The 20,976-nt window shown below is 40.5% G+C and overlaps 1 protein-coding gene across 2 annotated transcripts in view; it reads right to left on the minus strand.

Moving 5' to 3' along the window:
• Nucleotides 1-20,976, minus strand: part of BAIAP2L1 (BAR/IMD domain containing adaptor protein 2 like 1) — a 33,774-nt gene that overhangs the window by 5,309 nt on the left and 7,489 nt on the right. The window contains exons 2-7 of one of the 2 annotated variants that reach the window (XM_039360810.1): nucleotides 14,434-14,509; nucleotides 11,836-11,922; nucleotides 3,277-3,338; nucleotides 3,102-3,173; nucleotides 1,470-1,607; nucleotides 244-396 (exon numbers count right to left, since the gene is read on the minus strand). In XM_039360810.1, the coding sequence (XP_039216744.1) occupies nucleotides 244-396; nucleotides 1,470-1,607; nucleotides 3,102-3,173; nucleotides 3,277-3,338; nucleotides 11,836-11,922; nucleotides 14,434-14,509 (588 nt within the window). The remainder of the gene's footprint in view (nucleotides 1-243; nucleotides 397-1,469; nucleotides 1,608-3,101; nucleotides 3,174-3,276; nucleotides 3,339-11,835; nucleotides 11,923-14,433; nucleotides 14,510-20,976) is intronic. The other variant, XM_039360811.1, reaches the window with a different exon arrangement.

Consider the following 20,976-nt stretch of genomic DNA (forward strand, 5'->3'; position numbering starts at 1 on the left):
AAGGAGAGAAGCAACCTGGAATTAAGGAGACATTTCTTAACAGAGAGAACAATCAATCAGTGGAACGGCTTGCCTTCAGAAGTTGTGGATGCTCCATCACTGGAATTTTTTAAGAAGAGACTGCACAGCCGCTTGACTGGAATGGTAGAGGATCTCCTACCTAAGCAGGGGGTTGGTCTAGAAGACCTCCAAGGTCCCTACAAGCTGTATTCTGATTGATTCAGGTTATTCTTCCATACTCACCTCCACATGGTAATGGAACAAGCGTTGAGCAAAGCTGCAGTGCTTGTCCACCAGGAAACAAAACCTTTTCTTCTCTTCCAGCAAGGCCTCTCTGCAACCCTCCGCAATAAATCTTTGGATATCGGTCTGTCGGGAGCTTACGGTTTCCACATACTAGACCAAGCACGAAAAGACCAGATTCAGACAACCACCCTATGCTATTTGTTTAAGATGTTACCAGTCCGTTTTCCAGGAAAGCCCATCTCAAGTCAAAAGTCCATTAATGAAACTATTTCATTTCGTTTTATTGTCTTATTTTATTATTTTATTTTTATTTATTTTATATGCCACCCCACTCAACCAACCTAGAACTAAGGAGAAATCTTCTGACAGTGGGAACAATTAATCAGCAGAGTAAGTTGCCTTCAGACGTTGTGGGGGCTCCATCACTGGAGGTTTTTAAGGAGAGACTGGACAGCCACCTGTCTGAAGTGGTATGGGGTCTCCTGCTCTAGCAGGGGGCTGGACTAGAAGACCTCCAAGGTCCCTTCCAACTCTGTTATTCTGTTATTGATTTATTAAATTTATATGCCACCCCTGATAAGACAGCTGTGGGGTGGCTATGATGCTGTAAAAAGATAAATGTGGAAACCAATGAGATGGATGACATATTATATGTATTAAATAGTAAAGAGAAGCAAAATTTAAAAAAATACATATTCATATTGTATAAGAAAGGCCTGATAAACAGGGATTCTTGTACCACTTCTTGAGTTTAATGGCAGCTTCAATCTCTTAATTTTTCTCAGATAGAAGCGTGTGGTCCAGTAGCATTCTGCCACTCTGTATCAACATGCACAAACATCATTTATCTTTCGACACAGGTATTCCCTCGATAAAGCTGACAAACCTACACAATAGCCAATTAATTTTTCCACGACAGAGGAATTATCTGTTGACATGCAAAAAGGCTGTAAATATTCTTGCCGCGTCATGTGAAGAGAGACCAACTTTTAGTCCAAGACACATATTTTTAATCTTTGGGGTGCCCCTAGTAGAAGGAGGCAGGTTTGACTCCAGATTATAGGCGAATGGATGTCAATATTTCTCTTCTCACTCCCATTTTGGTTGAGCTTAGGGCAACGGAAGGAGGAACAGGCGAATGGTTTGAATTTTAACAACCGTGAAATAAGCCCTCCTAACTTTCAAACTAATATGGGAAGGTAACTGAAGGCGGAAGTGCCAACCTCGCTTTCTTTATGTTCGTATTTGAAGGCGTTCCGTCCCCCTTGACTTTTCCGCCTGATTTTTTTCAGCTCCGCCTGAGATTTTTCCAAAGAATCCAGCTTGCTTCGGTGCTCGGTCTGGTACCTCTTCAGAGTAGCCTGTCGGGAGAAAGTTCACACACAGGTCTTGTCGGAAGCCCATCGTGAGGTTGGGAATTTGGTATCGGCGTGTTCCTACTTAAGGGAGGATGCTGACAAGGGCATGCTTAAAAAAAAATAGATTTTTTTCCCCTACAGTTCTGACACTGCAGGGAATAACAATATTACAGTCTATGAAGACATGCTTCAACCTGTTGACTGGCTACCCCAGAGGAACATTCACCAGAAACATTTATGAGGTTTTTTTTAATAGCTCTTTCTGTCTTCCTTTGTTTTATTTCTGCACTGAGATCTTATCTCACCTTTAGGCACAGAGATTTCTAACTTTGCTAGCTGAAAAAAGAGATAGCTAAATTTGGTGGACGTCAAAGCAGGAGAACCCTTGGCAGAAGGAAACAGAGAAGAGATCCACAGCTTCTTCCAGACTTAAAACTATGTTATTCCGTTATTCGGTTGATTCTGAAAGTATTTCTGCTTGGTACCATCATCTACACAAGAGGAACATGGAACTCATTTGCCAGCCTTGCTGAAGAGTAGTGAATTTTATACGACGCCTTGTAAATTGGGGATAGCCTTACTCAGAGACAGTTGACCTGACATAGTGTAACTCTTCTAACAAAAGTCAAAGAAGCTGTGGGAACCTTCTTGTTAAAAGATTCAACCATCTGAAAAGGGTGGTATCCTTAAAAAATGTAGGTGTTGGCATTATTCAAAATTTCCTTTGAGCTAAGGTTACTCCCAGCAATATCTCAAATAGATCTAAGTTTCCCTTTTCTTCTTGTTTCCTGGTGGAGCCTACATGGCAGGTATCCAGGTAGCAAGCAGATCTGACCTGGCTTAGCATTTCCGAGTTCAACCGAGATTGGCTAAGTACTGCCACCTACTGAAATACTTAATGAGTAGTCTCTAGCAGCCTATCCTACTTGCAGTGATCATTCTTGAAATATAATTTTAGAGTCTACTTAGAGCAGTGGAGGTATCTCATCAAATATTTCTAGGATTGTATCTAGACCTTAAGAGATTTAATTTCAGACAGTGGTTCTTAACCTGTGGTCCGCAGACCCCTGAGGGTCCATGATTTCATTACGGTGGGGGTGGGTCTGCGAAGGCTTAAAAATGTTATATTTAAATCTTAAGTCTTTGGGGGGGTTTGTGAAGGCTTGAAAAAATGTTATGATTTAAATCTTGAGTCTTGGGGTCCATGGCCCTGGTCGATGGCCACAAAAGGTATTTAAAGGGGGGTCCTTGGTGAAGTAAAAGTTGAGAACCACTGGTTTAAGAATCCACATGATTTTGTAACAGTTAAAAACACATTTAAACCAAACTCATTGCTCATGTTCTAAACATGCACATAAACATATGTCTAAACATACTGACATACTGTACATTCAATTTTGGTGATCTTTTGTTATTTACTAATAGAACAAAAGGTTCAAAGGGGCAAATTCTTACATTTAATTTTCTCCAGCACTGAAAAAAAAATTATACGCTTACATTCATATATTTTACATCTAGTTCAGTCTTCTTCTCCAGCTCCGATATAATCTCTTTATGGAATTTCTTGAACTGTAGTCATAAAAATCGGACAGAAGGGCGAGGAGGTTAGCATTTCTTCATGGGGAAATATTTGCACAATCTTTTAAAGCAACCGCAGAGAAGATTTACTTACATTTTCTTCTAGCCTGTTGTTGAGTTTCTTTTGAGCGATAGAAATCTCAATGAGGACGTGTCCTGTTGACAAACAAGATTAAATTTTATTTCTGGTTCCTTGAGCCCTTCAAAAAAGGAAGAAAGGGCAGCACAAGTCAAATATCTTGAGTTTTTTTTTTTTTTAATAAAAAAAAGTCCTTGCCAAAAACAACAGAAGATGTTTGTAGGGATCCAGCCTTGGTTACCAGGAACTTTGTTTTTTTTTTTTTTTTTTGACAACAGTCCATTTTTACAGAGACAATAGTTCTTTCTATACATTTAAAATAGATACTGAAATTTCCATCTTAAAAAAGACCCTATATATCCACTAACTTTTTTCTAATCATTCTTTTTATTTTATTCAAAAAATGTTAAAATACAAAATTCCAAAAACAGTTCTTTTAAAAAAAAAACAAATGAAGAAAAAACACAACGAGACATTAAAAAGTTCATTAAAAAAGCTAGCACATTTACACAAATTATTCCCCTCCCCAGTTGAATACGGATTAATAGATTACAACAATAGTAGTTTCCCACCCCTTGCAAAACAGGCCAACCAAAACTTTACACCACTAAATCTATTTTGCAAATTGTTCACCTGTCGTCTATATTATATTAATGAAAAAACACTTAAGAAGAACGAGAATAATAGAAAAAGGCGAGATTGTAGTTTCAAAACTATAATTGTCACCACCATGTAAAAAAGAGGTTGAGACTCTGGAAAGAGTGCAGAGAAGAGCAACAAAGATGATCAGGGGATTGGAGGCTAAAATATACAAGGAACGTTTGCTGGAATTGGGGATGTCTAGTTTAATGAAGAGAAGGACGAGGGGGGACCGTGGGGATGCTGCAACGGTCTTCAGAGTGAAAATGGGTCTTAAGTCCCTTTTTTCAGTGCCGTTGTAACTTTGAACAGTCACTAAACAAGCTGTTGTAACTCAAGAACCACCTGAGTGTAGTAGTCTATGCCTTAGCTCCTCAGTCTCTTAAAATAGGACTGGCTCTATCACCCAACTTGCAAATGAACAACAGGAATGCAACCAGGTGTGGCCCCGGCTTACAGCTAAGCATGGATGGGTCCCACCTATTTAAATGGGACTTACACATCGGTTAACTACGGGAAGGCTTGGAGGCGGTAAGGTCATCGCCCCTTCCAGCTTCAGCATACCTACCTGTAGATAGAGTGAAGCAACGAGGAAACCTTCATTTGCAATGGAGAAGCTTAACTGCAGCCACAGCTCCACGGAGAGTAAAGCTTGTGGAAAGTGTATGACATTTAAGAGGGGTTTTTTTAACGTCCTAATTACGGCGGCGACACAGTCAGTGCTTTGCAGAAGGTGCTGCTACAGCAACGCAACTAGCCTGGCGGCTCCCTGTTTGCCTAGATTAACGTGTCAGAATCGGGAACTTAACGATCTGGTGATTTTAAAAGGGCTTTGCTGTCTCCACCCCTTGTACACGGATACGTATATGTTCAGGAAAACAATGAGTTTACCTGGCAGAGCAAGGTTGGGAAAAAAATCCTGCTATATACTGTTATTCTGGTCTCGCTGATTGCTGCTATCGGAACGACAGAGAATGGCCAGCCTTCCTGGAAAATGTATTTTTTTTTTTAAACACCCTTAACAGAATCACGAGCTGGGCGGGACCTCAGAGGTCTTCTAGTCTAACCCACTGCACAAGCAGGAGATTCCACACAGATAGTTCTCAACTTACAACTACAATTGACCCCAAGATTTCTTTTGCAGCCTCCCGTGACCCCGGGAGGCTGCAACAGTCCCAAGTACATGCCAGTTGCCGAGCTTTTGAATTTTGATCACGTGACCGTGGGGAGGCTGCAACAGTCGCAAGTGAGAAAAATGGTCCTGTTGTAACTTTGAACAGCCACTAAACAAACGGTTGTAAGTTGAGGTCTGCCGATAGCTATGAATATGTGTCCTTTTTAAAATTCTATATGCTTTGGTGCAAATACATAAAACCCATGCATAAAGAATTTAGTAAAATTATACAAAAGGCTTGGGGAACCTTCTAGACTTCTACATAACATGCGAAGCAGGATTGAATCAGTAACACTAAATATATAAAATGGAGTATGAGCGCTGATGCTCAAGAAATAAAGACAACCATTGGATTTTTAAGGAAGTGTTTTGACTAACAAATTAATTTGCATCAAATGAGGAGTTTTAGTGTCGTGAACTTTTTTTTTTCCTCGCTGTGATTCAAGCCTTTAATCCTTTTTCTGGGCTGCAAGCCCTGAGATTTATATATTGCTCAACACAGCCTTGGATGAGCTGGCCCTGTGCTGAGAAACTGCTGAATAGGTTAGACTTGTCTTCTCCTACATGCATCCAAGACTTAAGCTCTTAAGCACCATGATTTAGAGTCTGTTGCCCTTGAAAAAACAAAACTCAGTCAAAAAGCGACTTACTGACTTATTGGCAATACCTATAAACACCAGAAATGGACTGAATCCCTTGATTGATCAAAGTAACAGACTCACATGCTGGCTTGTTATCTTAACTTTGCTTTAATATTCCTATAAAAATGCGAGATTTTATTCTCAGTAGAAAAAACACCCTGATTTGTATCAGAATGACGCTACTAAGCGACCTCCCTCTTCTACCCCCCCCCATTGATCCTTACAGAATGTTTAGTAATTTTACATTGGGAACTTAAATCTCTATGCAGATGACCAATCTCTTCTCTTCCACACCACTATTAGGGAAAGAATATCTGCAGTTATGTGGAGGTTAAAAAGACAATTCCAGACTCATTGAAGAACGTGGAATCCCAATAGTAGGAGGAAAAAGATTTGGGAATGCTGGGAAAAGGACAGCAGAAATATGATAGATGGATAGATAGATAGATAGATTGATTAGAGAGAGAGATAGAGAGAGAGAGAGAGAGAGACAGACAGACAGACAGACAGACACACAGATGATAGATAAATAGATTGATAGATGATAAATGAGAGAGATAGATAGACAGATAGATGATAGAGATGATAGATTGATAGATGATAAATGAGATAGATAGATATAGATACAGAAGATAGAGATGACAGATAAATAGATTGATAGATGATAAATGAGATAGACAGATGATAGAGATGATAGATTGATAGATGATAAATGAGATAGATAGATATAGATACAGAAGATAGAGATGATAGATAGATTGATAGATGATAAAATAGATAGATAGATGATAAATGATGGATGATAAATATAGATGATAAATGATATAGATGATAGATAAATAGAGAGAGAGAGAGAGAGAGGCTCTCTCCCCAAACAATAACCACCTTCCTAAAACAAAGGACCAGTCAACACAATTTCAACGGAATGAAACACCTTCAAGGCAAAAAGATACCCACTGGTTTGATAACAAGCTAAATCACCGTCTGCCGGGCCTGAAGCTTTTCTTTTTTCTCTTTTGCTTTTTGCCAGAGGGTGTGTCATTTCACACAACACTGCAAATGCATTCTAAAGGGATGAGTGTGTGCTTCTTGTGCATGCTTATCTGTTTGCCTTATCTGTTTTTGTGGGGCAACCAGGAGATCAAAATGTTCACCGGGGCTGTTCCAGTATTCCTATCCTGAACATCGTTTTTGCACCTTGACGTTGAACCAAAAAGCCTTGACTGGGCTGCTCTTAACCATGTTACACGGTCACAGTCATTGACCGTGTTCCTTGCAAACCTTTGGACCACGATTCCCCCCCAGCAGCTCTTCCTTATTCATCCTTGGCTGAGTGTGGAGGTTCTCAAAAGGAAGAAAGTGACCTTTGATTAGCTGATAATTAGAAACAGGATGTGGTTAAAATCTTGGAATTCCTCGCTGATGAATCTCAGGGGAAACCAACCGGAGATAAACTCTCTCAGTCTTGAGGGTGTCACAATGTAGACTAATTGCTCCGGGCTGGAGGTGGTGGTGGGGATAGAGGATGAACTTATTTCTCTTGAGGGGCTTCTTGTCCTGACATGTTGCTTCTCTGTCTAGGCATCTGACTGGAGAAAGCACTGAAGTTCAGCAGCCTTACAATGTTTTGGGTCTCAAGAGAAAGTGATGACCGGTACAATAGGGCAAAAATATCTCGTGTTTAAAAGAAATAAAAAGGAACAGAAGAGTAGACCGCGTCTCCTTGGCCAACATGGTGCCCTACGGAAGGGGAATGTACTCAACAGAAACCAGTGGAATTGTAACACTGGCGAACATTTTATTGATCGCATCAGAGTCTTCATTAAAACAAAGCAAAAAAAAATCATAACTCCACACAACTGGAAAAAAAAATGGCCCATTTGGAATACATCCCTCTAATTATTTCAGATAGGATTTATAAAATTAACCTGCCTTCAAAAGAAAGGTCACTTCATTAGTGAGGTGGCTGGTCATATAACTTTGAATAAGCAAATAAGTAAAATGTGTGGAATACAATAAAACCTTAGTATGTCGGTATTCTGTCCAATATTTTCAACAGAATCCAGAATAACCTTGAAAGATTTAGCTCAGTAGGAAATTGCAAATCTATTACTGATAGGTATTCTCCTTTCAGCAATTTAGTATATCCAAAATGGAAACATACAGAATAGAATACCATTTCTAGCACTTTTATAGGCAATAATATACTGTATTGTAGGAAAGTTCAAGAAAGAAAGGAAAAAGAAGGGAAGGGAAGGGAAGCAAGGGAGGAAGGAAGGAAGGAAGGACGGAAGGAAGGAAGGAAGGAAGGAAGGAAGGAAGGAAGGAAGGAAGGAAGGAAGGAAAGAAGGAGATGGGATAGAAAGGAAGGAAGGAAGGAAGGAAGGAAGGAAGGAAGGAAGGAAGGAAGGAAGGAAGGAAGATCAGACGGTTCTTCCTGAACCTAATGCTCACTACTTTTTTTGTTTATAATTTGCCTACAGGAACCTAACTTTTAAGAAAGCCTGATCATCTGCAGAGAATGCGTTTTTCAACTATCATGACTAAGTGGCAAACTCTGTCCACACCTAGGTACAATATGGATCGACGAAACAGAACCCACCAGTTTTTCTAGATGTTTCTTTCAGTTCTTCCATGGGTAACTACCCTTGATGTACTCATGCTGCCATTTTTAGTAAATAAATTATGACCTGCCTCAATTAGCCTTCTGTTCTGGATGAAACAATCCATCAGAGTTTAGCATCAATGTGCTAGAATCAGCCACAATATCAATGAATATCGTAAATGTGGAAAACGGTCGTCAGTCCCTTTTTTTTCACTGCTGTTGTAACTTCGAACGGTCACTAAACGAACTGTTGTAAGTCAAGGGCTATCTCTATTGGCCATTGGATTTACCCTTGTATTGTTAAATTTACCTTCATCGCTTGTTCTTCTAAACGTATACAGCTAGTTTAAAAAAATGAATGATCTTTGGTTGCTGTAATTGGGTCTGTCTGGTTTAATGAAGAGAAGGACAAGGGGTGACAGGATAGCAGCCTTCCAATATTTGAGGGCTGCCACAAAGAAGAGGGGGTCAACCTGTTCTCCAAAGTACCTGAAGGCAAGTCAAGAAGCAACAGATGGAAACTGATCAAGGAGAGAAGCAACCTGGAACTAAGGAGGAATTTCCTGACATTTGGAACAATTGATCAGTGGAACAACCCGCTTCCAGAAGTTGTGAATTTTCCAACGCTGAAAGTTTTTAAGAAGAGACTGGACAGCCATTTGTCTGAAATGGTATAGGGTTTCTGCCTGAGCAGGAGGTTGGACTAGAAGACCTCCAAAGTCCCTTCCAACTTTATTTATTAAGTTATGAGGATGTTCTATCTTCAGTTGCAAGATATGAAACCCAACTTAAGTGGCAAACTCCAAGGGTTAATGGAGAAAGATCCACCATTCTTCTCTGTCCAGGAATTAATGACTAAAGTAGAGTAAAATTCATGTCAGTCAATTCAGATTGTTCAGTCCATGCTGCTGGCTCCACTCCATGCCTACCCAACATAGAACCAAAATAAATTTGTCCTTTATGCTCAGATGGCCATTAAAAAAAAGAAAAGTAATCACCATTTCAAGAACAGACTCAAAAATGGAACAAAGGGAGAGAGAGTTTTTTTTCCCCCCAATGACCGGATCCTTGGAAGAGCAAAGACGTGAGTGATAAAATTGATAAGTGGCACAATTAGGATTAGGCTGTGTGGAGTCCTTGTACTTTTTTGGGGTGGAAATAACGGCATGGTTTCTATTTAAATCGCCGCTTCACGAGCAGCAAAAAAAATCAGGCAATCATATCGGCTGCTTTGCCTTCTGTGCAATACAATGTGCAAATTTCGAAAGGCCAAATCAATTAGGCCTCTTTCATTTTTTTTTTTAAATGTACTTGCCCAGTTCAGTATTCAGAAGGCATTGTTAACCATCTGGAACAAAGTATAAATCTGTGAAAAATTTAGTGTTACTTCATGCACGTCTGTATTATAAGGAGAAACTTCCTGACAGTTAGAACAATTAACCAGTGGAACAACCTGCCTCCAGAAGCGGTGAATGCTCCAACACTGGAAGTCTTTAAGAAGAGACTGGACAGCCATTTGTCTGAAATAGTATAGGGTTTCCTGCCTGAGCAGGGGGTTGGACTAGATGACCTCCAAGGTCCCGTCCAACATTATTATTATTATTATTATTATTATTATTATTATTATTATTATTATTATTATTATTATTACTACTATTATTATTATTATCCCTAAAGAGTGTGAAACTCTTCCTTCTAATTGTGGGCAAATATTAATAGATTAAACTGACGTGGGTAACTTTCATTGCAATTATTTTTGACCCCCAAAGAAGAAGAAAAAACCCAGCATAAAATGCTTCTTTTTGTAGAAAAATAATTCTTTTTTTTTTTAAGAGGGAGAAGAACTCAGGTTTCCACTGATTTCCATTAACTGTATAAAATAAGAGTTAAAAAAAAAAAACCTCACTTCGGTCCATAACACATTGACAACCTATATATCCAAATGGTTAAAAAACCTAAGAGGAACTTGCATTCTAAATATAAAAGTAAACAATTGTGTAACTTTATAGTAAGGTAAATAGCAGTCTTCATTTGCTCACAGTTCTCTAAGGACTTGTTACCAGGAAGTTTTTATCTTATTTCATACCCAGGCAGGAAAATAGCTCAGGTTTTTTTTTTTTTTCAAATATTGATTTAGAAAAAGCAATAATGCAAACATATTTTAAGGAACTTGTCATTCTTGCTGCCTCCCTCCCTCCCTTTTATTTTTTATTTAAAAAGCTGTTTAAAATTTGCAGTTTCTTTTTTAAATGCTGAAATTAGTATCTTAAATCTTTGAACTGGTTCAACGAGAAACATAAGCCACGAGAGGGGAGGAAAAACTCTTTTATTCTACCTGTGCTTAGCTACCTACTGTAGTTCAGCATATATATATGAAGGCACCTCAAAGATTAACCCTGCAGATTTAAGGCAGAGATCTAAACATTGGGGAAACACCTAGACCCAACTTGAACCTAACCATGGTTAACCTTCTGTGGTTAAAAAAACGTAGAAACAAACATCTTCAAATCTTCCTAATTTAAGGACGACTTGCTTTGAGTTTGGAAAGTCCTTTGAAGCGTTTATTTTGCAAACGACCAAAACTGTTACAGTGCTTAGTCCAAAGAACTCTGAGCTTTCGTCTTTCTACAGCAAGGACTTTATCTGAAATTAACTTGGAGAGACTCCAAAGGCCGTCTTTTCAATGAACATAAAAAATGTCCTACCGGAACTTTTAGGGCTATTTTAAGTCTCTATTACAAAACCATCGCGGTGAGAAGCCTTCCAATAATTTGTACATTTCAGTAGAGATGGGGACAAAAGCCAATGCTACTTATGACATGGTATTATTCACTGATTTAGCTTCTGGACGGTTGATTTATTTTCCTTAATAAACAGTTTGCTCAAGAACAGGATCGTGATCTTGGCAAAAGGAAAGAGAATTGCTTGCAATGATCCCACAGGAAGGAATGCAATCTCTCCGCTCCGTAGCACGGCAGCAGAATATACGTTTAATATACAAATAAATTTGAACGTAGACTTTCTTTGGGAGAGCAACGACAGTGGGGGCTAGGACGTCCCAAAGGTGCTTTTTCCAAAAGGCAACTGGACTTTTGGGTTTTTTTTTTTCCTTTGAAAAAGTTTCAGATTTGGAGCTTTGGCGTTATGTATGTTGATGGCAGCAAAATTACTTTATGCCCAAAAATGGAAGGGCGCTTTGATTCCCGCAAAGCACGGATGGCTGGCAAAGTGGATGGAGTTAGCAGAGAGGGCTAAGTTGACTGCTTTGATTAAAAAAAAAAACCCACCACACAATTCCTTTTGTTTCTACTTAGAAACCACTTCTAGACTTTGTGCTTCAAGTGGGGAGGAAAAATGAAACTTTGATTTTTTTTTTACCGATTAGATAGGTTTGTTGTTATAGAAATGGCTAGTTTATATGACTACGTAAAAGTAAAAAAGTTAAACTTTAAAATGGCAAGAAGAGCTCTGGGTCGAGAATCCTGGGGTGTACATAATCTATTTTGTATACTTACCCAACTCTTTAGACACGGGTGATGCAATGGCAGTATCACCTATTTTTGCAATACCGTCATAGTAAGCTCTTCCAGCTAGGACCATGCCTAGAGTAAGAGATAAAAATGAAAAAAAAACAAAATGAAAAACTTGTGTTAATTGTCCTTGACAGTAGGGTGTTTGATCATCAATTAAATATATATGAAATACAGCCAGTTTGGTGTTTGGACTAAGGCATCAGGCTAAAAACTGGGAGACTGTGAGTTCTAGTTCCGTCTTAGGCTTGCAGCCAGCTGGGTGGCCTTGAGTCAATCACCAGGAGGCTGTGAGTTGTAGTCCCACCTTACATATAAAAGCTGGATGATTCTGGGTCAGTCACCAGGAGATTATGAGTTCCTGCCCTGCCTTAGGCATGAAAACTGATTGGGTGACTTTGGGCTAATCACCAGGAGATGGTGAGTTCTAGTCCTACCTTGATATGAAAGCTAGCTGGATGACTTGGGGCCAATCACCAGGAGACTGCAATGTCCCATCCCGCCTTAAGCATGAAAGCCGATTGGATGACTTGGGGCCCAATCACCAGGAGACAGTGAGTTCTAGTACCGCCTTAGGCAGGAAAGCCAGCTGGGTGGCCTTGGGCCAGCCACTCTCTGTCAGCCCTTGGAGGGAGGCAATGGCAAACTACTTCTGAAAGAAAACTGCAGAGACTCATACAGACAATCTCCAAGAGTCAGATCCAACTGAACGGAAGAAAATAAAACATTGTTGACGAGTCAGCTTTCCCCAGATAGGGATGGAGTGTTAAATCATTATCTTGAACACAAAGTTGAAGTTGCATCCCACTTGGTCTACAATAGTTGCTTTTTTTCAAAGTTGGGAACTTGAAGATGTGTGGACTTTGATTCCTGGAAATTCCCCAGTCAGCCTGGCATGCAACGAAGTCAAGGATTACCTGCAGAATACTTTCGCCAGAATTAAAGGGTGGCTGGTCAGCCCTTGAAATGGCTTTTCCCACCCCATTTAAGTCATTTGAAATCAAGGCTTCAAGCTGGCTAAGATGGAAGGAGCTTAAACCAGTTTTGCAGTTCTAGCACTCCCTTTACCCTCGTTCTTGAATGGAGAACAAATCAACTGGACATTGTCGGGTTTGCTAAGCAGCCGGTATTTTTTAAACATTTACAAGAAACGGCTCCCACGGAGTTGGGAAGTCTATAATTTTCCGATTCAGTCAGAGAAGTGATGTTAATCTTTCTGGAGGAAGGGTCTAGTTCTGCTTCACATCAAAGCCGAACCAGTTCACCCTTTTTAATAAAAGCAGAACATGGCTGGCTTGGTTCTCTTCTGTTCATTAATTCCGTATTACCTCTGCACTGATGTTAAGTTATTGGCGTCATATCTTGCTTTATTAGTTCAGGATCTTGGCTGCTTCCTCTTATTTGGTCTGCCATCAATCACCCTGGGAAATAAGCTGGGCCGAGGGAGGGTTCTAGCAGTAGTCCTTGACTTACAACAGTTTGATTAGTGACCGTTCAAAGTTACAACGGCCCTGAAAAATGTGACGCACAACCAAGCTTCCTATTAACAATTGTCCTAGCATCCCCACATGATCAAAAATTTGGGTGTAGATATGGCATTCCATATAAAATCTGAAAGTTACTCTAGCTACGAGACAATGGATAGTCCTCAGACTACAACTGTTTATTTAAGGGTGGTTCAAAGTGATGACGGCCTTGTGATTTATGACCTGACCTCGCACTTACAACCGGCATATCAGGAACAGTCGCTGGAACTGGTTATGTCTAGTCTAATGAAGAGAAGGACGAGGGGTGACATGACAGCAGTCTTCCAATATCTCAGGGGCTGCCTCAAAGAAGAGGAGGGGATCAAGCTATTCTCCAAAGCGCCTGAAGGCAGGACAAGAATGGAAACTGATCAAGGAGAGAAGCAACCTGGAACTAAGGAGAAACTTCCTGACAGTGAGAACAATTAATCAGTGGAACAACCTGCCTCCAGAAGCGGTGAATGCTCCAACACTGGAAGTTTTTAAGAAGAGACTGGACAGCCACTTGTCTGAAATGGCATAGGGTTTCCTGCCTGAGCAGGACTAGATGACCTCCAAGGTCCCTTCCAACCTTTTTATTATTATTATTATTATTATTATTATTATTATTATTATTATTACAACAGTAAGTTACAACGGTACTGAAAAAAGTGGCTTATGACCATTTTTCACAAGGCTATTGCAGCCTCCTGATAGCCACGTGATCAAAATTCGGGTGATTGGCAACTGGTTCATATTTACGATGGTCGCAACCTCCCGGGGTCACGTGACCCCCTTTTGCGACCTTCTGACAAGCCACATCAATGGGGAAGCCATTTCACAACCGTCTTGCTAACTTAACAACTGCAGAGATTCTCTTAACAAACGGTGGCCAGAAAGATTGTAAAATGCGACACCGCTCACTTAGCAACCGTCTCACTTTGCAACGGAAATCTTGGGCTCCACTGCGGTCGTAAGCCGAGGACGTATCTCGCCGCAAGACAACGATTAGATTTTTTTTCAAACTGCAAAATTAAAATATTTGACGAGACGCCTTAAACAGGCCATGGAGACTTACCGTTCACAGCTTTTTCGTAGTTTTTCCCCAGGTTTATCAAATTCCTCAGCCCTGGATTGAATTGTTCCATAACATTCTGAGGGCCAACAAGAAAACGAGAGACAGAATTAAAGTCTTTCCTTAAATTAGCAGAAAGCTCTAGTTATCCCTATCCCTGTCATTTAACCTTGAAAAACACACGGAGACTTTTGACCCAAAGCCCGTCAAGCTTGCTGAAAATGATCAGAAAAAAATCGTTGTTTCACGTCTCGACATTTATGTATTTATAAAGGTGGCAGCCTACTTTTCATTATGAAGAAGAAGGGGGAAAAAAAGATTACAGTGGACACTTTTTCTTCATTTTTATGTACAGGAACACTGATGCGCATATCATTCTGGATGGAGGCACATTTTAGCTGTAAACAGCCAGACTATAAGTTCTGCAGATTTCACCATTTTTAATGTCACTGCTGGGTTTAATATGTTTACCTGCTTGAGCAGGGGGGTGGACTAGAAGACCTCCAAAGGTCCCTTTCAACCTGATTATTCTATGCTCTAAGTCATATTTATTAAGGAAAATGAAATGGAATATTGATATGCTCTTAGTATCTTTTTAACCGATCGGCGCGAGCTAAGCGGCTATGTTTGAATTTATTCCCTGGCATATTTACACGGTGAGGCTGAGAAAGTCAACCGGATCTCCACTTCCTTTCTGCAGAAAATAAATACTGTCTATAAGAGGCTCAATATTCTTCGAATCACAGATTAACAAATGTCACAAAGACTCAGATATTTTGGCGTGCCATTTAATCATTTATTAAATTTCTCCACTTCTCTAATAAAATAAAAATAAAATTACACCACAATGCTATTGTGGCATACTGCTGGCTGTTTGTGGGCAAGTCTGGATGATGAAATTCTGTGATTTCTAGTTCTGAAACCAAAGGCTATTTTCTTATTAGGGAAGAATTGAAGGGGAAGTGTTAGCTCCATAATTAAGGAAGATCAAAAGTGTTCAGTCTCTCTTCTATCAAATTAGTATCTTGTCCCAAAGATTACAAGAATTTGGTGGGCTGTTTGCACTACAGCTATCATAAAGTGTTTCTCAAGCATACAACTATAAGACATGTGGACTTTAATTCCCAGAATTCCCCAGCCATGGCTAGCTGGGCAATTCAAGAAATTAAAGTCCACATGCCTTAAAAGTTGCCAAGGTTGAGAAACATTGACATAAGGTATTATGAATAAAAGCAGAATAATAGACTTCTATTATAAATGAAATTGCTTGGATGACTGGTGTAAGAGGCAGAAGGATTACTATTCTCAATTTAAGTGCTTTCCACTAGTGATCCAGTTGTGACAGGCACATGACTGCTAAACAAAAGATCAGTGCATATAAAAAAAAATAAACTCATTTTCAGGAATCAAGTCTGCTGTCTTCTGTGACTTATTCCAAAAAAATGTTTGTCCCAATGTTTATTGGCTGTGGTTAAGAGTTTCTGTGTTTCTCCTAACTACCAATCTCAAGCTTAAGGACAAGAACAGAGTTAATGCTGACTCTGCAGAAAAAGGATATTTCCTGAAATCTGGTCTGTCAACTCGCTCAGAAGTTTAATAAGAAGCCAGGATGAAACTCAATCCGACTGTGATTAAAATCTTTCCAACAGTAGGAAGTTGCAAGAGACTTCAGATTAATTTTTTACTAGCCTATTTCAGAAGGTACGTATTTCCTGATTGGTTGTTTTTTTTAAAATCAAAATAAAAACTTGCAATCTATCCTTTTGAAACAAAGAACTATCATGTTACTTTAAACGTAATTCTTTACACTGAAAAAAAAATCACCTGGAAATAACACACAGTTACATCTGTGACCTGATATGGTTTTTTTAAAAAAAATTAACAGCTTTGAAACAGTTTACGTAAATTAAGAATACAAAGGTTGCAACAGGTAGAAACATAAACAGAGTTGGCAAAACAGATTTAATGTAATCTGATTCCGCCATGCTTCAGATAGGATAGCGGGGCAGTTCCTAGAATTTATAGCAACCGGGCTGATCTAGCACATGCTTACAATTTTAGGAAATATAGTTCCACATCTGGGGACGAGCATTTCATATTGTAATTGCTCTTATAATAGCAAGCCTGAACGGAGCTAGGGGTTTCCGTCAACTCTTCCTTCTCCTTGTGGGACCAGAAAGCTGATCTTGAGCTGGTCACGCCTACGTAGTGGCATTAAAAGTGCAACGGGGCGAAAGTATTTTACTAAATCCTTCCTTGTTGCACTCCACTCTCACACCAGGAGATGTTTCCTGGTATGAAACATCTGGAGGAGTCAAATGGATGAACCTTATTTCTCAACCTTGGCCACGTGAAGATGGATGGACTTCAACTCCCAAAATTCCCCAGCCATGGCTGGCTGGCTCGGGAATTCTGCGAGTTGAAGTCCATCCATCTTTACGTGGCCAAGGTTCAAAAATATTGCCCTACACCACTTCGCTCTTGCATTATGCACACCTGAACAGGATGTCTTCTCTGAGCTAATCCTATTTCGCAGCGTTCTTCTGAGTTTTGCTGGGTAAACACAGATCTTGGCTCAGTCTTGAGTCCAAGGAAGTAAAAACTGGTATAAACCTTCCCGGTAAATAACTGCTAGAAGGCGCAAAATAACCTTTTGAACCCTCTTGAGGAATTTGCCTTCTCGTTCCAGTGGATCGATACAAGAAACCAGTAGTATCGTGCAAGAAGCCAACCCAACAGGAGTAAACTCTGCACATTCATTTTTTTTTTTTTTTGCTTTGAAAGCGTAAACAAATAGTAAAGGTGGCGATTTTGTTTTTTGTTTTTTAAATTTTTCATGCATTCTCCTCCACGAAATAATAAAATACGACGTTGGGGGAAATGATGCAAGGGGCTTGCATTTCGGGTCCCAATTAAAATAATAAACAGAACTTTACTGTACAGGCAGTCGGCTTATAAATCGTTCATTTAGTGACCGTTCAAAGTTGCAACGGCACTGTAAAAAGGGACTTACGGCCGTTTTTCACACTTACGGCCGCTGCAGCCTCCCCGGGGTCACGTGATCAAAAGTCAGAGGCTTGGCAACTGGCATGTATCTATGACGGTTGCAGCGTCCCTGGGATCACGTGATCCCCTTTTGCCACTTTCTGAGCAGCAAAGTCAGTGGGGGAAGCCGGGTTACTAACTTAAATTAACTGTAGTGATTCGCTTAAGAAACATGTTGAGAAAGATCGCAAAAGGGGGCAAAACCCACTTAACAAATGTCTCGCTTAGCAACAAGGCTCCATTGTGGTGGTAAGTCAAGGACTACAGTACCAGTAATTCTAAACAAGAATAACAACATGGGCAACTGATTTGCCTCAAAGCATTAGCCTCAAATATGACATCTCGTTATAACTACAGGTCTGGTTTTTAATCTAGAGCCCCCGGGGCCTTCTTAATAAAAACCAAAGGAATCAGGGTGAGCTTAGTTTTTGCAGGGCGAACTAAATTTGAGAGCTCAGTTTATAGATTAAAGAGTTCTCCGGCTCTTTAAGTACAGTATTAGAGAGGGTTTTGCTGTTCAAACACAAATCCTTCTCTGAAAAGTTCACCTTTGTTCCTTAAGACACAACACACCCCCACACACACCTGAAAAGACAGTTGCTAGCCACCTATTGACAACAATCCAGGAGGCACGAGGTTGCTAGTGTTAAATTCTGTTCTGATTCCTTACAACAGCACCTTAACTAAATCGATTAATTTGTTTTAAAAAAAGCTTGCAGCAATGCAATAGTCCAGAGATGCACATTTTAAAAAGGCCCTTGCAGAGGGAGGTGTAGTTCTAATATTGAATTGAATTAAGGCCCCTTGGTTTAGGTTCTCCTGCTTGAGCAGGGGGCTGGACTAGAAGACCTCCAAGGTTCCTTCTAGCTTCTATTCTATTCTATTCTATTCTTGATAACATGTCTGTAAGATTTTTTTTTTTTTGTCCTCCTCCCGTTCAATTGTGTCCGATTCTCGGAGACTTGTGCCTGGACTGGTCCCTGCAATTTTCTTGGCAAGGTTTTTTGGAAGTGGGTTTGCCATTACCTCCATCTTAGGGCTGAGAGAGAGTGACTGGCCCCAGGTCACCCAGCTGGCTTTGTGCCCTAGGCAGTACTAGAACTCTCGGTCTCCCAGTTTCCAAGACTGAAGCCTTCACCCCTTCACCAGGTGGGTGCAGCCTTGGCGACTTTTAAGATTTGTGGACTTCAGCTCCCAGAATTCCCCAGCCAGCCAGCCATGGGGAATTCTGGGAGTTGAAGTCCACAAATCTTACAATTGCCAAGGTTGACAAACATCGCATTATGGTGAACTAGGGTAAACAAAAGGTGCCCCAGTAGTTGTCAGGAAACTTAACCCAGTAAGTTTCAAATTCCCCTCTAGACATATTTTCATTCTTTTAAAAGTATGGGTGAAGAATGTTGCATAATGGAGATAAATATTTTCTGATATGAAGCCAATAAAGGGAGGGTCACATGTTAAGTCAACCGGCACTTGGCTCCGTAAGGAGAAAGGCATCACCAAGCGATGGCAAACATAATTTATTTCCTTTTAGAGCTCTCTCTGTACCCCTGGGACTTTGGGAAATTTTGTTATGATTACCCATCTTGGAATTTATACAGCTTATGGAGAGATCGGGGTACTTCCCGGGGAGAGTAGCCCATCCTTCTGTCCTTGCAGAGAATAAAGAAAGTGGTATATGAATAACAGGCTAAGAATCGGAAGGGACCTTGGAGGTCTTCTAGTCCAACCCCCTGCTCAATCAGGAATCGTGAGATATTCAAGCTCTGTCGCCAAGGGGGAAACCACGTTTTTTTTTTCCCAAATCCAAAACGGCCAAAAAATGTTGAGAAATGTTTTTTTTTAATTCACTGGAGTGTAAGGATATGAATAACAGAAAAAAGAGTTGGGAGGGACCTTGGAGGTCTTCTAGTCTGACCCCCAGCTCAAGCAGGAATATGGAGATATGCACATTCTGTTGCCAAGTGGGACAACCCTTTTTTTAAAAGTCCAGAATGTCCCCCCAAAATGTTCAGAACGGCTCTTTGATTCACTGGCGTATAAGGAGATTTGACAAACAGATCGATCATATTCCGTGATTACAGCCAATCTCGATAAAAGTTTTTAGTTTCTCTATTAGGTGGATCTGCTTTGCTTAATGGGACTTCAGAGTCCTACCAATCTTTTCTGCCTGACTCAAAATCGTCCGTGAAGCCCTTGGTGCTTTCTGAGCTTGGTGGTTTTATTGCAGACATTTCATCACCACACCAAGCAATGTCATCAGTGCGTGTTGATAATTATCTCCTATTTTTTTAAAACCCCTTACCTTACCAGGGGCGGGTCCCCTGGACTGCAAGGCGATCAAACTGGTCAGTCCTAGAGGAGATCAACCCCAACTGCTCCTTAGAAGGCCAGATCCTGAAGATGAAACTCAAGTACTTTGGCCACCTAATGAGAAGGAAGGACTCACTGGAGAAGAACCTGATGCTGGGAAAGATGGAGGGCCAGAGAAGAATGGGACGACAGAGAATGAGGTGGCTGGATGGAGTCACTGAAGCAGGAGGTGTGAGCTTAAAGGGACTCCAGAAGATGGTAGAAGTCAGGAAGGCCTGGAGGAACATTGTCCATGGGGTTGCGATGGATCGGACACGACTTCGCAACTAACAACAACCTTATCAGGGAGTCTAGACCAGGGTTTCTCAGCTTTGGCAACTTGAAAAGGTGCAGATTCAACATCCAGAATTCCCCAGCCAGTGTGAATGATGGGTGAATTCTGGGAGTTGAAGTCCACACATCTTCCAAATTGCCAGGGTCAAAAAAAAAAGAAAGAAGAAGGTCTAGAAAATAAAAGTAGATTTTTCCTGGCAGCGTTTAAACTTACTGTCCTAAAGTCCTTAAACAAAATTACTGTCTGCTGCATGAATACCTCTGCCCCACCTTTAGCTTGCCTGGTTAAGCAAGTTGTGTTGATGCAAACAACTGTTCCATGATGTGCCAGCCCCTGTCAAGCTTAAATATTGTCGGTTGGATTTTTCTAAGGAGCAAATATGTCAGCCATTCCATCATAATGTCCCTGTCAGTAAATGTCCCAAGGAGAACTTGCAGAGATCTGGGTGGCTTAAGCACTTTCGAATCTAAGTTCTGTTGACCTTGAGCCATGGAACTTGGGTAACCCCATCGAACCACTGTTTTGTGTCAGAGGATAGAAAGAAGCAGGGAAGACCACAGAGCCTTCTTAAATAATGTAATATAAAACCACAGAAGGGAGGTTTTTTTTTTTTTTTAATTTCTGCTCAGGCAACCTCCTCATTTGAGTAGATGAAAGATTAGGCCAGCACATGTGGAGGCCAAATGGCACTTCAGAATATATGTGAATGTTTGCAAGATGCAGCTTCAAAGGGTCAGCCCTGGATAACCCCGCCACTTCTGACAGATTTAGCGGGACACCTTGATAAATGTACACAAGTGGGAGGCTAGAATAGGCTACGTTTCCCAGTTCTCTGGGCCTCCATCCTTCTGGAG

The sequence above is a fragment of the Crotalus tigris genome, unplaced genomic scaffold (assembly GCF_016545835.1).
Source record: "Crotalus tigris isolate CLP2741 ecotype Arizona unplaced genomic scaffold, ASM1654583v1 scf7180000019173.45859301935:6455823, whole genome shotgun sequence".
NCBI classification, from domain to species: Eukaryota; Metazoa; Chordata; class Lepidosauria; order Squamata; family Viperidae; genus Crotalus; species Crotalus tigris.